The sequence below is a fragment of the Hermetia illucens genome, chromosome 2, assembly GCF_905115235.1.
Source record: "Hermetia illucens chromosome 2, iHerIll2.2.curated.20191125, whole genome shotgun sequence".
NCBI lineage: Eukaryota > Metazoa > Arthropoda > Insecta > Diptera > Stratiomyidae > Hermetia > Hermetia illucens.
The window spans coordinates 58,674,636-58,689,175 of record NC_051850.1 but is presented as its reverse complement, the minus strand read 5'-3'; the positions used below and the strand labels follow the sequence as shown (position 1 = coordinate 58,689,175).

Here is a 14,540-nt window from a genome sequence, read left to right as displayed (position 1 = left end):
ACGATTGTGGAGGAATATAACAGCAAACGCCTGGCAGACGAGCAGAAGGCGAAGCTCACCGCTTTCAAACGCAATCGGACTCAAGACGAGGACGTACAAAAACACGAACGGGACAGGGTGGCGAAGAGATCGGACGCTAAGCAACCTCTGGAGAAAAGTAAGCTGTAACAGCCAGCTGACGAGCCACGAATTGCGAAATCCTTCAGCGACGTAGCGAGGAGGCATTTCCGTGTGGCGCTGACGGATGGCATCTCCTGGACGCCAAAGGCGAACACACGGGATTCATCCCCTGCTTTGATTCTCCTCAGGTGGTCCGTGGGTTTCACGTTATAGCTTGCGAGAACCAATTCTCCAGGGACTTTCTCAGTTCGTGCGTCGCTAACATCAACGATGCCAGGGAGGCCGTAAAGTCCAAAGTCATCCCCTACGACGAGATTCCCAGGAGACCGGTCGCTCGCATCTGGTTGCCAAAAATCCGCATGGGAAGGACAAGCTCGTCCAATTCCTGCACCTTCAAAACCCCAGGATTCCTATGAACGACCGGGTAGTTATTAAGGAGGAGAAACCCCAAACAAACATGCAAACTTGAAAAGATCGATTACAACGTGCGGTTCGGAGTCAGGAACGCAAAAGTGAAAGTGTTCCGCTCTGCAAAACCGAACGACGGCCTAGATCCAATCGGCGTCGCCAAGGAGCGAAGTACGCCTCGACTAATCTGCTTCTCTTCCTCCTAGAGGAAGACATCGACATCACACTAATACAGGAGCCTTGTGTCGGAGGCGACCGAACCATTAAAGGGCTCCAAAGCAAATATTATAATTTATTCCACAGCACAGGAAACGCTGATCAGGACAGACCTAGAGCATGTATACTCGCGAGAAATAGTCTGCACGCTTTACTACATCCGGACCTCAGTTCCAGCGACCTAGTCGTGGTCAAACTGGAGCTGGCGGATCAGAGAACGTGTATATTTCCTCGGCTTACATGGCTCACGACCCATCAGCTCCGCCAGAAGAACTTCAACATTTGACGAGCATCATAGCAACAAAGAAGGCCAACCTATTGATAGGCTGCAACGACAATGCAAGGCATACGCTTTCCAGCAGCTCGAAAATGAAAGGAGTGAGTCATTATTAATACAAATCTATCTGTGTGTAATAGGGCCCATACACTGTCAAACAAATTGCGCAACGGGGCGATGCACAACTTGGCGTTGTGCAATTGCATTTCCCATACACTTAGTGAAATTCTGTTCAAACATTAGTTACAAGTTGGAAACGGTATGAGTAACATGCCATTAAAAGGATATTGCATTTATCTGTATTGTTATCGGGAGGGGTAGGAGGGTAAGGGGATGGAGTTCTCTCTAGCCTCCCAGCCAGAGGACCAAACTGCAAACAGTTATAGTCACGTAACTTTCTGGGTAAGGAGAAGGGGAAGCTAAAGTAAAGCACAAGAGCCCCGCGAATGGAAACATTAAACATTAACATTAATAATAATAATAGTTGGCGCAACCGCCCATATTGGATCAGCGCCTTCGAGTGTATTATAGCACTTCATTCAAGACCGTAACGGTACATTACAGTACACTGTAGGAGGGAATGTGCTCAGCATTGCGCTCTCCCGAGATTATTACCTTGATTTGACTCAAGTACTCATTCACAGCTGAGTCGACAGCCCAGAGCTCTAAAAACTTGAGCTATCCAGATTAAAAACATTAAGTTTGCGAATATTGTATGGTGTGTCACGGTATTGAATTTCGGAGACTCCATCAAGCCGTTACAAAGTTGAAAAGGGACACACTCGTCAAGGACCTTCGAAATTGTAGAGATGTCAGGTTAAAGAAAACCAGATGATCAGAATAAATCGAGTAGGGATGGTTCAAAGGTTAGGAATCGAGTAAATTTCCTTTGCACGGATTCAATTGCATGGCAATAAACCGTTAAGGTAAAGGCACCACACTACGGAAGCATATTCAAGAATACGGACGGAGGGATGATAAAGGATGAACGAGAAGTGGATATCTATGAATCAATAAGTGAGACGAAAAGTAAAGCCGCACACGCACGGGCTGAGTACATCGACATAATGAAAATTAGATCGGAGTTTACTGTCAAAGATCACTCCGTGATCCTTATAAGAGGCAACCACCATTAAAGGCTGCCCATCAAAATAATAAACGGATGCCGGGGCAGAGAATTTTAATGATTAGCATAATGAGTAATAGTTCCTTACATCAAGTGGCAACTTATTCCGAACGCATTAGGGATATAATGTGTGAAGGTTTGACTGAAGACTGCATTGATCAGTAGGTGAATGGACAATAAAAAAAAAATTTTAAATCGTCTGCAGATAAAGGATTAGGACCGGTAATTAGCGCTGCGCTGCGTCGTTTTGCTGCCATAAACTCCTAAAACCTTGCTGTGGGAAGGGCAAGGGGTGCAGGATGCAGACGGTCCAGGTCCTTAGAGTCAGCCCGTAGTATTTACGTAGGATAGCTGCTCCCACATCCTTCAACTAGAGATCTTTCTGAGGTCCTCAACGAATTGTTCACCTAGCGTCCACAGCCTGGCTCTAGCTAGAGCTGGGCAATCACAAAGGAAATGCTTGAAGGTTTTCCCTCCTCATCACAACTTCGGCAATGCGGGCTCTATAGCACCTTAAACGTGTTTTTTGCATCCTATTGAAATTGGTTCTATTGTATATCTTGCTCAGCGCTGGCCACCATACGATAGAATCGTATATTATATTATATGAGATCAACCACGGCTTTCTCGCCCGGAGGCCCCATTTTCATAAAAAGGTTGTCATGAGGCGTAAAAGGCTTTACGGGCCTATTTAACCCCTAGTTCTATGTTCAGTTTCCAATTTAACTTACGATCGAGTATCATACCAAGATACTTTCCATTGGAGGACAGTGTTAATCTTTATCAATTCAGCCATAGGCGGTACCATAGTCTTGACGGTAAACTGTATCTCTTTTGGGTTCGATTTATCTCGAGTCCGTGTTTTAGACCCACATGCATGTCTCTCCCAACGCGCACTCCATAATTTCACTCATAACAGAGGGAAACATTCACTCATAACGGAGGGAAACATTCCTGATACCTTGATCCCGCCCCTGGAGTCCGTAGAATTTCATCAATCACTATCAACCAGAGCACGGAAGAGGTTCTTAGCAAGGATATTAACAACTATCTGTAGCAGATGTTGAAGACCTCCCTGTTCAGCTTCCTGAGGTTGGACAGATCTTCATTCTACCACAGTGGCAATGCCTTTTTGCTGTGTTTTGCAGGGCAGCAAACTTTAAAGGTGGTTTTGAATGCCTTTTCCAGAGCCCCGATGATTGACTCCAGTTCGCCTGTCGTGCCAATTCTATCATTACGAGCATCAGAGAGTTCATTTTTGATAACTTCACCAAACTTCCTCTAGTCGATCCTTTGGGGTCTCTGAAAGAGTAGGAGACCTTTACAGTGCAATTTAGGCTAAAAAGTATCCTACTGTGATCTGAGAAATATCTCTAGTCAGAGATTCTCGAGTTCTCCCTCTTGAAAGTTACATTGTCCGTTTATACCGTGATATCACTGGCCATAATTTCCTAGCTGGGCATATGGTCAGAATATGAATTCTCCAAGAGATTATCCTTGTAATGAGGAAGCGGCATCCACGGAACATTTTCTATGTGAGTGCCTTGCCTATGGACGCATCAGACATCAGATTTGATATACTACAACTGCAGTGAGTGGCATCACATTCGCTAACGGAAATCCTGCGATACATAAACCAATCCGGGATATTTCGTTAGACGCAGGAATCGTGTACAATGTACCACTAAGGTCTCAGTGTTCATAGGCTTTGCCCCTTCCCCACCGAAAGCACACACACTCACACCCTTGTTTCACGCCGTTAGATTTGTTTTAATAATGAAGTCAAGGAGAAACTCACAACTTTCATTGATATTGAGCTGCCCTAAAGTATATACATACTTCGCATTGGCATCGCAACTTATAAAAAGTTTGGTCTTCCTCGTTGTGATGATGGGTGTCAGATGTAGTTCATGTTTTGGATCGCTTATGACTCATGTAAATTGATGAGATATGCACGTTCTCCCCTCTCGCCTGTTCTAGTTTGTACTATAGAATAAATTGCAATTTTATTGGAGTTTTTTATTGTTTAGCCTTCTCCGATCCAGGGCTAATGTATTAATGCGACTTCGACACCTTTCCCTGAGAATTTGGCCAGCGGAATAGCTAAGGCGCACTTCGAGTACTGCAAAATTATCTGCGCTATTTTCAGCATGATCTGCTTGTATAGGGGGGTTTTTAGGTCGTGTTAGAGCGTCAGTTTTCATCTCCTTGAAAATGTTGTTGGCGACGTTATTTGGATCTAGGTCGTCGTCCGGTTTCGCAGAGTGGAACACTTTCAACTTTGCGTTCCTGATTCCCAACCGCGCTATATAGTTCACCTTTTCCGTACCACTCTCCGTTCAGTCCTTTGTCGTTATCCATACATATCTTCAACAATTAGATGTGAGCCGGTCTTTTGAGATCTGAGAGCCTGAGGACAATCTTGAGCTATACGACTTCCCAGATATTACTGAGCTTAGCAACGTACGAACCCAAAAAGTTCCTGCTGAAATGGTCCTTACATGGTATGACGTGGTACGTCGGGGAGGAACCAAAGCAAAGGGATAGTCCTTCTTGCTGCACAGGAGATGTTCGATGATTATCTGCGTGGCTTCAACACGTTTTTTTTTGGTAAAATTACATACGTCGATGAAGGATTCCACAGTACGTGTTTTGTCGGTCGGCCATTACTGCTTCGCTGTTTGCTGAGGTTGCTTGGTGATCGATCCTCTAGACACTCTCCTTTCGTTTGTTTTCTTGTCCGAGTTCACTCTGAGATCAATTGCGCTTGAAGGCAGTAAATTTCGACTATCCACCTGTTGGTTTCTCAGGCACTTGTTGTTGTATTCTTAGATAATCGCCTGGTATTTAGCGAAGTCCTTATCATTCCGTTCGTCGCTTCGGGCGGCCTTCTGGCCGTAACAACAGGGTGGAGCGCCGCCGACAGATATGTTATGAAATTCAATAAATCACAAACTACTGAATACTCTTCAGATTTTCTATTTTTCCTTCATTTTATAACGGAAATTCAAATTAACAGTTTTAAATAGTGTATCACTCAAACGTGCTTTATCTTCCCGTATACACTATAGTAGCCTTTTCTGAAGTTTTCATGCATTCTTTGAAGCATTTTAACAAGAGTTTCTGCGATATTAGCGCGGATATTGTTCTTGAGGGCTTCCAAGGTGATAGGGCGGTCATTGTAAACTTTGGATTTGAGGTATAATTCAAATCTCCTATTAAAGAGATAAGGTGTCCGGGGAATCTTGTTTTCAAAATATTCACGACGATTCTTTCTGTGTGGGCTATGACCTCATCCTTCTGAAATCAGGCATCTTCCAGTTCAAACTTATCCAATTTTGCCAAGGAAAAATCTTGCATCATGGTCATATATCTGGATTGACCGAAACAGCTCGGTAGTTTTCTAAAAAAAAAGGCCCGATGATAACATTTCTTGAAAGGGCATACAATACTGTAACCCTGTCGGGGTGCAGAGGCCTCTAATAGAGTTCCCTGGGGTTTATTATTCTCGTTTTCTGTATTGATGCATCTACTAAGATGGAAATGTGCTTCCTCCGAAAAAATGACGGTGTCCTGCGGGAGCAAGGCAAACATATTTTCACAAGCAAGTTGTTTGACTGTATCCGTGTTGAACGTCGAGAAAACTGACCCTTTTGATTGACAACACATTTCCAGTAGTCTGGAATACATTTACCTACGAAACAATTCTATTTCGGTCGGGAAAACGATCGTGTGGGGGGGATATTGAACCGCAAATAAAAGGCACGCTGTACGCCGATTGTTGAATGTGCGCTTTCAAAATAGGTTTTCACACAAAAGATGCACATCACTCCCCACCACCCACATCAGCTACAAGTGCAATTCCCCACTCTCAAATCCGTCTATCTGTGGCGCTCCATCCTGTACAACAAACAATAAAACCTTAATTATTATATGTGGCCCAGATTAGGTGAAAATTAATATCGTATTAACAATATATAGTATGTTTATGTTTTCTTTTTTTTTTGTAAATTACATTTTTAACTAGCATTATATTATTATTACGCAGTATTTAATAAAATAAAAAAACTTTTTATTTACTTCGTATAGCAGAATAAGAAATGAATTAATTTAATTAATAAATTAACAAAATAAAAACTATTTATCATATTATTAATTAATTAATTATTTCAAATTATTTGATCGCTAGAAACAACGCGAGATTATGTTTAAAAGTTTCCAAACTAAATAATTGAGAAAAACTGGAAAAATATTAGGGGTAACCCAGCCAGTCAGTTATGGGTTAATAAAGTTTCAGTCCATATTTTTGTCCCACGAATAATCGGCGAAAATGTCCATCCTGGCAAACCCGGCCAACAGAGTGTCTTATTCGAGACTGAAGGTGCCCTAGGTATTCAGAGTTCGCATACTGGAGACCAAGCTACTTCTAGCTACGATGCATTCTACGTATGTTATTTTGGCTTGGCTTGGGTGTTCTCTCTTCTTGTATTTGGAGACTTCACAATGGAGTTGGTAAATTTTAACAAATCGGTCGCAGTCAAACAACTGCGTTGAAGCTAATGCTTTTCCTCCACGATGTGGTAGCTTAAACGAGACGAAAGACAGTCTTTTACGTAGCTTTCAAAGATTTTAGATGAATACGAAAGGATGGGTATAGGCCGGCAGTTTCTGGCTAGTGTACATAATGTTATCTGTTTTGTGTAAAGGGGGTAACACGATTTTCCCCCAAAATATTCGGAAAAATTCCTTTGGATAAGCATTTTTTATAAATGATATCAAGATGAAGGGAGATGTTTTATTTACTTTTACTAAGAAGAGGTGCGGAACGCCAGTTACACTTCAACCGCTATTCGTCAATGGTGTTTTTTTGTTCTCTAAATATCAATATAATTAGAACCATATAATTATTAGTAAACAATTTCGCTACATATATCATCTAAGAATAAAGCCATAGTGCTATTTACAAATATACGAGTACTGAGCAAAATGATTTACTAAAAGACCTACTGTTTTCATTTTTCAATGAAACGCAACTAAAAGAACCCGTGAAACCCGTTATATAAAAGATAGTCAAATTACTATTTTAGCTACGTGCGAATAGAAAAACATAAATAAGAAAAATACAAAACCTTTCAATCACGAAGCGTCCAGTTTCTGTTTTCCCGACTTGATTAACCGGCCAGTTTCAGAATCCTCTAAATATTTCCATCTTAAATGGTAGATCGGAGATTTCAAATTGGGGTTAGTTGACCGTTGAAGTAGAAAAGCACTTCGTGTTGAGTGTAGCCGGGCCTTTAGATTTAACTTTGATTTATGTAAACAACCCCCCTCCCTCCTTCTTCCTAACCAAATGTCAACACAGCCTCTGACATTCGACACAATTCCCTGCTGTCAAAATTTCGGTTCTTGTGGGCTAGTGAAGTATCATTTCTGTTCGTTTCGCGGGTTTTATGGTAAATTGCGAAAAGATTTGGCGTAAGTTGAGCATATTCCACTTCTCGAAACAAAAGAGCAAACACAAGAAACTCAAGATGGAGTCGAATTTAAATCGAATATTGAGCCAAACTCGACATCAATTGAACGGGCAACTCTACAAATACACAAATGTTGTGAAAGGTAATGAGATGTCATCGGTTTGTTTTTTGAAAGGAACAGATAAAAATAGAAAATGTCTAGGGTTCTCTGTGTGAAACCGTGCCCAGTGTCAGTGGTATAAATAATTTGGAGCATTTCCCTTGGGCGCTCGAAGCCATTTGATCAGGCGGCGAGGCAGGCGGAGCTCCCCGCTGAATTGGATGGCACAATTAATTCTGCGTCAATCCAAGGCCGGTGTCGCATTATCTTCTGGAATGATGCATGGATATGATGAGTCGCGCTATTTGTGGAAGTTTATCAGCACTGCCGGTGTGCGGGACGTGAGGGGGGCATTGTTATCTTAATTTGTATTCCATGCACACCAAGCTCCTGGGTTTGGCTGCTTTCGACAAATGCGTCGACACCTTGGAAACTTGAAGCTCTTGAATAAATATAATAAAATAGATATCGGAATTGCCGCGTATATTCCCCCTGAAAATACTATTTTAGATTCACATGAAGTTTAGCTGTTCTTTCGCGCTCGCTTTGCTCATAGCGCTGTCTAGCTGTTATCCATGATGAATTTAAGAAAATCCGCAAATGGCTAAATGTAACATTGTAATATTTGTTTTCTAGGCTGGCAGTACAGGTGGTTCACAGTCGATGCACAGGCAGGCACATTAAGTTATTATCTCTTAGATTCATCTGGCGACGAAAATCCTCCTCACATTGTAGGGAGTTCACCTCGCGGCCAAGTTCATTTGGCTGGTGCAGCTGTTTGTCCGAGCGATGAGGACTCTAGAACATTTACGGTTAGTTGCGCATCAGGCGACACCCTCAAACTACGAGCAACAGACGCCCGAGCCCGCCAGGAGTGGGTGGATGGCCTCAGAGCAATAGCCGAAAGCCACACACAAGCGACAAACCTACCGCCCCGCGATCACTTAGCTGCCTCAGATGCCTTAGGAGATGCCAGGCAGCAGCTTTACCAAACAGAACTTTGGTAATTATAGCAAAAGGAATATTTCTGTCGACGTAGTCTCATTTAATTTTTTTCATCAATCCACAGCAATGCAAACCTGGCTCGCGCTATTGAAAACATGAATGGACCCCTAAGTCGCACGGATCCGGACCTACTTCTACTCAAAGCGCTATCAGCCGCTAGTACCCAATGTTTGCATCAGTGCTTGAGTCTCCTCCAGCGTCATCAAGAGATTCAGGACCACCGGCAGGAAACGACTGGGGTCTTTTAGCCTTCGTTTTTATGTCCGGGCGATTGCGTGAAAACGATGTTTTATTTAATCATATCAAATTACAGCCAGTTTCTGATAAAATAAGTCCTCAAGCGGTAAGATATTAGTGCTGCCACGCGCGAAGCGCCTCTCAGTGACGATATGTCTGTATATACCTTTACATAGCTACGTAGAAAACCAGTAAAAATTCTTAGGGTATTGCTAATCATTCCCGCCAAAAGCGGTAGTTTATTGTTACTAGGTTCCCAAGTAATTATAGAGGAAATGGTTTTGGAGTTGTCAGTAAATTTCCCAAGTTAAAATTTCTAATTCCGCGTAGTCTTAGAAAACGTTTTCCATTTTCTACCATTTACTCAGAGAGGAAAAATCTTTCGGGAGTTCAATTGGAGCCTGATCGGCTTTTAATCATTCTCGTATTTGTTTGTGTGCTTCAGAAATATGCGAATAATTAAAGACTTGGCTAAATATTCCAGTGAATTTCGATATTTTCGATTACATTTCAATGTCTTTTGCTATTTTCTATATAAAATTGTAAATAAATATGCTTTTTGTAAATCAATTATGCCAGCATTTTAATTTTTGCTGTTTACGAGCGTTTAATCAAAGGAGGATTAGGGAGCAGTCATCAAGCATCCTAAATTATGTCCATCATATTATCTCCTCAAAAGTTCATTGAGACGATGTTGCGGGTTGGGACGATTATAGACTTAGGATCGATCTTCTACCACAATTCGTGAAAAGATATACACAGAGCTATTAAGCAATGCCAACCAATTTTAGGCAACAACAGTGTAAAGTCCCAAATCCTGTATTCCTAAGACTAAAAGGATCTCTAAGATCCATAAATTAGGCAAGAGATGAAAGAAATTATTTCAGCGGAAATTTCACTAACGCATCAAATAACCAAATTGTTTGTGAAGGATTTCCAGAATACGGAAAAACAGTTTGAGACTAAATCGGTCAACGAATAAAGCGAGTTCTCCTAGACTGCCTGCAAGAGGATCTTTATAAGGAAATGAAGTCTTCGGCCGTGGATGGTGCTCTGGATGTATATAGCCGTCGTTCGTCCTATTCGTCTATTGTGTGGTGGCAGGCACGGAACAAAAAGTACAATAGAATAGAAGCTTAATGGATTCAAAATGCGGTGCGGGGGTTTGTTCGGAAAAACATCGTATGGCTGACTCGTACGGTCTTACAAAATTAGGCAGAGTGTTCCACGCCGAAGTGCTGGCGATACTGAAAGCCTGTCGATGGCCGGACCATGAGCCGACGCTCAAGCGTAATATAGCTATTTTGATCGGCGTGCAGTGACAGTGCAAGGGATTATTTTGTGTCGAGTTTAAGCGAGGATGCATACTTTATTTTCTCTTAATTTAACAGTGTGGGGTATGAAATGAAAGGTTTCGATTAGCACTTTACGAGACAGATCTCAGATTTGACATCGGTAGCAAAGTAAGAGAGTACAGTGCCGAAAAGTACAAATTTCAAGCGAGAAAAGACTCATTCTCATTTTCAACTGAAAAATCTGGAAAAATTATAAAAATGACTCTGTTGAGAATCTAGGCCTTTAACTAGAGTTTATAACAATCCAGTTTAAAGAAACCTAGTAATAGTGTATATTAATATATTAATCAATTTTACTGAAAAATTCGTCCGAGGATTATATTTAAGAATCGTAAAACACAATAGAGGTCTTTTTTTAAACTGCGGGGTCCTAAGTCCGCATCAACTTGATGCCGGACTAGACCAAATGGGGAGCAACTTACTCCCTCTTTTTTTGGTACACGGACCCCTCGTTTAGGGCTTAGCATCTAAACAGTTTATTACCAGGGCACAGGAAAATCGTCAGACGCTGCCTCACCTCTGCCTTGGGAGCAGCGTGACCGAAGCGATCGCAGATGTTAAGTGCTCCTTTAGATAATTCGTTAAGTACTCCTTTATATTATTCGCATAGAGGCCATAATATTTGAACTTTCATAGGGAATCATATATAGTAGTTCAAAGTACAGCATAGTATGCCAGATCATATTAAACAGTATAATCTAACAAATAAAATTCTCATGCACTAAGCCGTACTGATTGATTACAAATGAATTCCTCTTCTTACATATAGCATACACAAAAGACTTCACTTAACAGATTAGATGGTATCTGTCAGCCTTGGGTATGTCTAGCAGTTTGTAAGAATCGGCTGCTCTATTTCGCAGTTTACCTTTTCATATTGAAAGGCAATCATTGCAGAACAATTTTCTAAGTTTCTGTTGATATGGGAACACTTCAAGACCCTGATCCAATTGGATTGTTGCGCCAACGATTATTATTATTGCATTGCAAAAATTTATCTTCGCGATATCTCGACCTCAGTTGTTGAAATGAACGGTATTAGTGCATGTTAGAGGTTCCCTTTTAAATATGTTAATCGAGAACATCAAGAAACGATATCCAAAACATGAACATTTTTAAATATACACTTACAATTCAGCTTTAAAAAATAATTGAGGAGGTTAGGTGACGTGAAACTAAACGAAAAAATCACTGTTTTCACGGTCGGTGATAACTCACTAATACCAAATTATTGACTTCAGTATTTGCATAACTGCCGTAATCCTCAAACTACTTGTTACTTCTCTATTTCTACGTATTTAGCTTGTAAAAATAACGGTCCCTGATGGATACGTAAAAACTTTAGGTTTTTCTGACTTACATTTTTTCCACCTAGATTGATCATTCGACCTACTGTGGGGTGGCCATTAAAGCCTTGTACCCAGTGGCGAGATTCTCCAGGCTGGTGTAACGATGCAGCGACGAGTTGAACGGCGTCAAGCTCAGTCACCTTTCTTTGGGTTCCGGTTATAGGAACCTAGAGGGGAATGAGCGGGCTAATGGACTGACCAGGCGGAGCTCTTTTTTTGGTGGGAACAATCTACTGGCGACTGTCTGGAACGGAATCTATATGCACTGCTTAACAGCCATTGATTTCAGATAGTGTAGGCTCACCACCAGTGCCAAGTAAAGGAGAATGGCGCACCACAGTGCTAATTGGGTTCCTCGGAGTGGCCACTGACATTTACCTAGTTTTCCCGGGCTCTTCAGTTGACTGGGGCACTCGAAGAAGACGCAGTCTTGGTGACATTTGTCGGCAAGACTCTTTCTGATTATCCTGGGCAAGGAAGCAACTGCTTTAGGAAAGGATTGCCCACATCAAGAAGGAAAATATCCACAATACTATATGAAGCTGGTCACGGTCTGCATCGAGAAATCTTATTTGAATTTTAAGGGGCGAGTACTAAAAGCAAGTATTAAGACCTCCGTTCGTTAATGAAATCTTGATGGCCAATCTGGAACCGTAATAGCTGGCCAAGGTCAATGACCCGGTGAAAGAGCAAACAGAAATGAAATCGACGGACATCTTAAGATGCTTGAATTTAACAACTACAACTAATCGAAACAATTAATCAATAGGATGAAGGTAGTTAACATTTTAACAAAACAATTAGGCAACTAACAAAATAGCCCGTGAAATTATTGCGAATATAATAGACTTGTTAGTAAAAAACTGTTCTATTACATATATTTTGACCAACTTTTTAAAATTCAAGTCGTTAAGTCAGCTGAACGTTATCCAGGATTGACTAAATCAGGGGACAAACTGTTAAAATTTGCTATCAAAATTCTTAAAATATTTGTTGCAATACAAGAGAGAAATTATATTTCAAATCAATGGAACTGCATATGAGTACGAAGATCTGAAAAGCGTGTTAGAATCTGACATAAAAACGGATGTGTGAGTTATTCAAAAATACAAACACTGAAGTAACCAAGATAGATGATGAAACATTGGCAATCTTTTGATTGATTGAAGAAATATAAGCATTAGCCAGAATTGTGATAATAGAGAATTTCTTTTATCTGGAAATAATTTAATTTACGATAATAATTGCAGTTTACAGTTGTTAGATCACTACTTTTCGAATTAAAGAGGTAAATTTCAAGAAGGATTTCACTATCCAGTCAAAAGAAATTTTAAAAATTTTACGAAAAAACTAATTTTGAATAATATTGTAATCAAAATCAAATAGATTAAAGAACTCCAATTTCACATAAAAGTTATATACGGTATCAATCAAAGTAAGTATCATATTATTAATAATACTTACCTTCGTCGTTTTAAAAGAAAACGACAAAATTTTAAAATTCAATAAAAGATAAGAAAACCTACAGTAAAAGAGAGAGAGGCTATGCATTAGTCTGGGGACACATATACGAAACGTGAATCCATCCCTGACGCATTGAAATGCAAGTTTTCAGGACTGTATAAACCAAACGCTGACTGCATAATTAGGTTTGTGCATCATGTACGAAATCATATGGCTAGCTCTGCCAAAATCTAAAAAGATAGCGAAATTTGATGGTGTAGAGCCACCAACATACATATAAGTGCATAGGACACGCGCTTGTACGCCTTCATGCTAGCCAGCCTCGGGAAAGTTAGTTGGATTTGTTGGACCCTTTGGTTCGTCTCAAGTCATGTATAAAACTCCATGTACCTTACTATATCGTGGAGTTGAGATTTGTACCATGGATGGATGGATCTGAAATGCCATTATTGAAGAAAACTCACTAGCAAAAACAAATAAAACAAGTGGCGAAATCGGGAGCTGGCCGCTTCAGGCATGGAAGGTTTTATGTATTTCTAATATATGCATATATTATGTGAGAGTACCCACACTCAGTCTTGAATTTGCAAAGAAATGATTAGGATTATGCTCTATGTCCAAGCCTAGATTTCCTGGTGCTAGGATGAACTTAAGGGGGGTTCTGTAGCCAATTACTAAAAATTATAATTAAAAATTATAGTAATATACTATTATTAACTTTATTTAAACTGATATCGGTGAAGAGGTTATTTCGGAGCCTAGGCACCATATAGTGGCAGCCTCTTGATTTTTTTCAGATTTTTCGGTTGGGTAGTTTCTGAGAATAGGTTCCTTAAAGAAATGATCATCTTCGATCCCCCGCGCTCCCCACCCTTCCAAAAAATTTCAAAACTATAACTGGCTTCGAAAAGTATATGACTATATTTGATGAAAAATTTTTTTTGCATGTATGGGGACCCCGTGACATGCAAAACTACAGTATGAAATGAATAAGCAGCCATTCACAGTATTTTAACTTCTTTCTTAATAAAAATGTCAGTGCTGCACATTTAGCAACTCAGCATGTTTCACACCATTATAACTCACGGCCATGTGCCGTTCTGCGAAGTATATAAGTAAAGTACGATTTATCTATTGACTGATTATGATCGCAGTAACATGAAGAGCATCTGATGAATCACTGAACTTTATGATAGAAATCATCAAATCAGCAGATTATTTTTTAATCCTGTTACAAATACGTTGTGACCGGTTCAAAGTTTTGAAGATTCGGAATTGGATTATATCATTTTATTATCCCAATTGCATCCAAGCGTTTGCCACGGTAAAGCGGAACACACTCTGAAAGTAGGGATCAACATAGTGATCCTACCTTTGGAGGGTGTTTGATATGAGAGCAGAGTAAAAGA

The 14,540-nt window shown here is 40.5% G+C and overlaps 1 protein-coding gene across 1 annotated transcript; it reads left to right on the top strand.

Annotated features, from left to right (window-relative positions):
- The first annotated feature begins 7,494 nt into the window (after positions 1–7,494).
- LOC119647874 (oxysterol-binding protein-related protein 11) lies at positions 7,495–9,533 on the top strand. The gene is made up of 3 exons (XM_038049160.1): positions 7,495–7,763; positions 8,358–8,724; positions 8,791–9,533. Exons 1-3 carry the CDS (start codon positions 7,598–7,600, stop codon positions 8,972–8,974), a joined length of 717 nt encoding a protein of 238 aa, XP_037905088.1. The 5' UTR covers positions 7,495–7,597; the 3' UTR covers positions 8,975–9,533.
- Positions 9,534–14,540: the final 5,007 nt, after the last annotated feature.

What these genes read in the sequence shown, in the direction of transcription:
- LOC119647874 (XM_038049160.1), top strand. Translation starts at nt 7,598, where the DNA reads ATGGTAAATTGCGAAAAGATTTGGCGTAAGTTGAGCATATTCCACTTC. An exon ending in ATACACAAATGTTGTGAAAG is followed by an intron (nt 7,764 to 8,357) that starts GTAATGAGATGT and finishes TTTGTTTTCTAG; the next exon opens with GCTGGCAGTACAGGTGGTTC. An exon ending in CTTTACCAAACAGAACTTTG is followed by an intron (nt 8,725 to 8,790) that starts GTAATTATAGCA and finishes ATCAATCCACAG; the next exon opens with CAATGCAAACCTGGCTCGCG.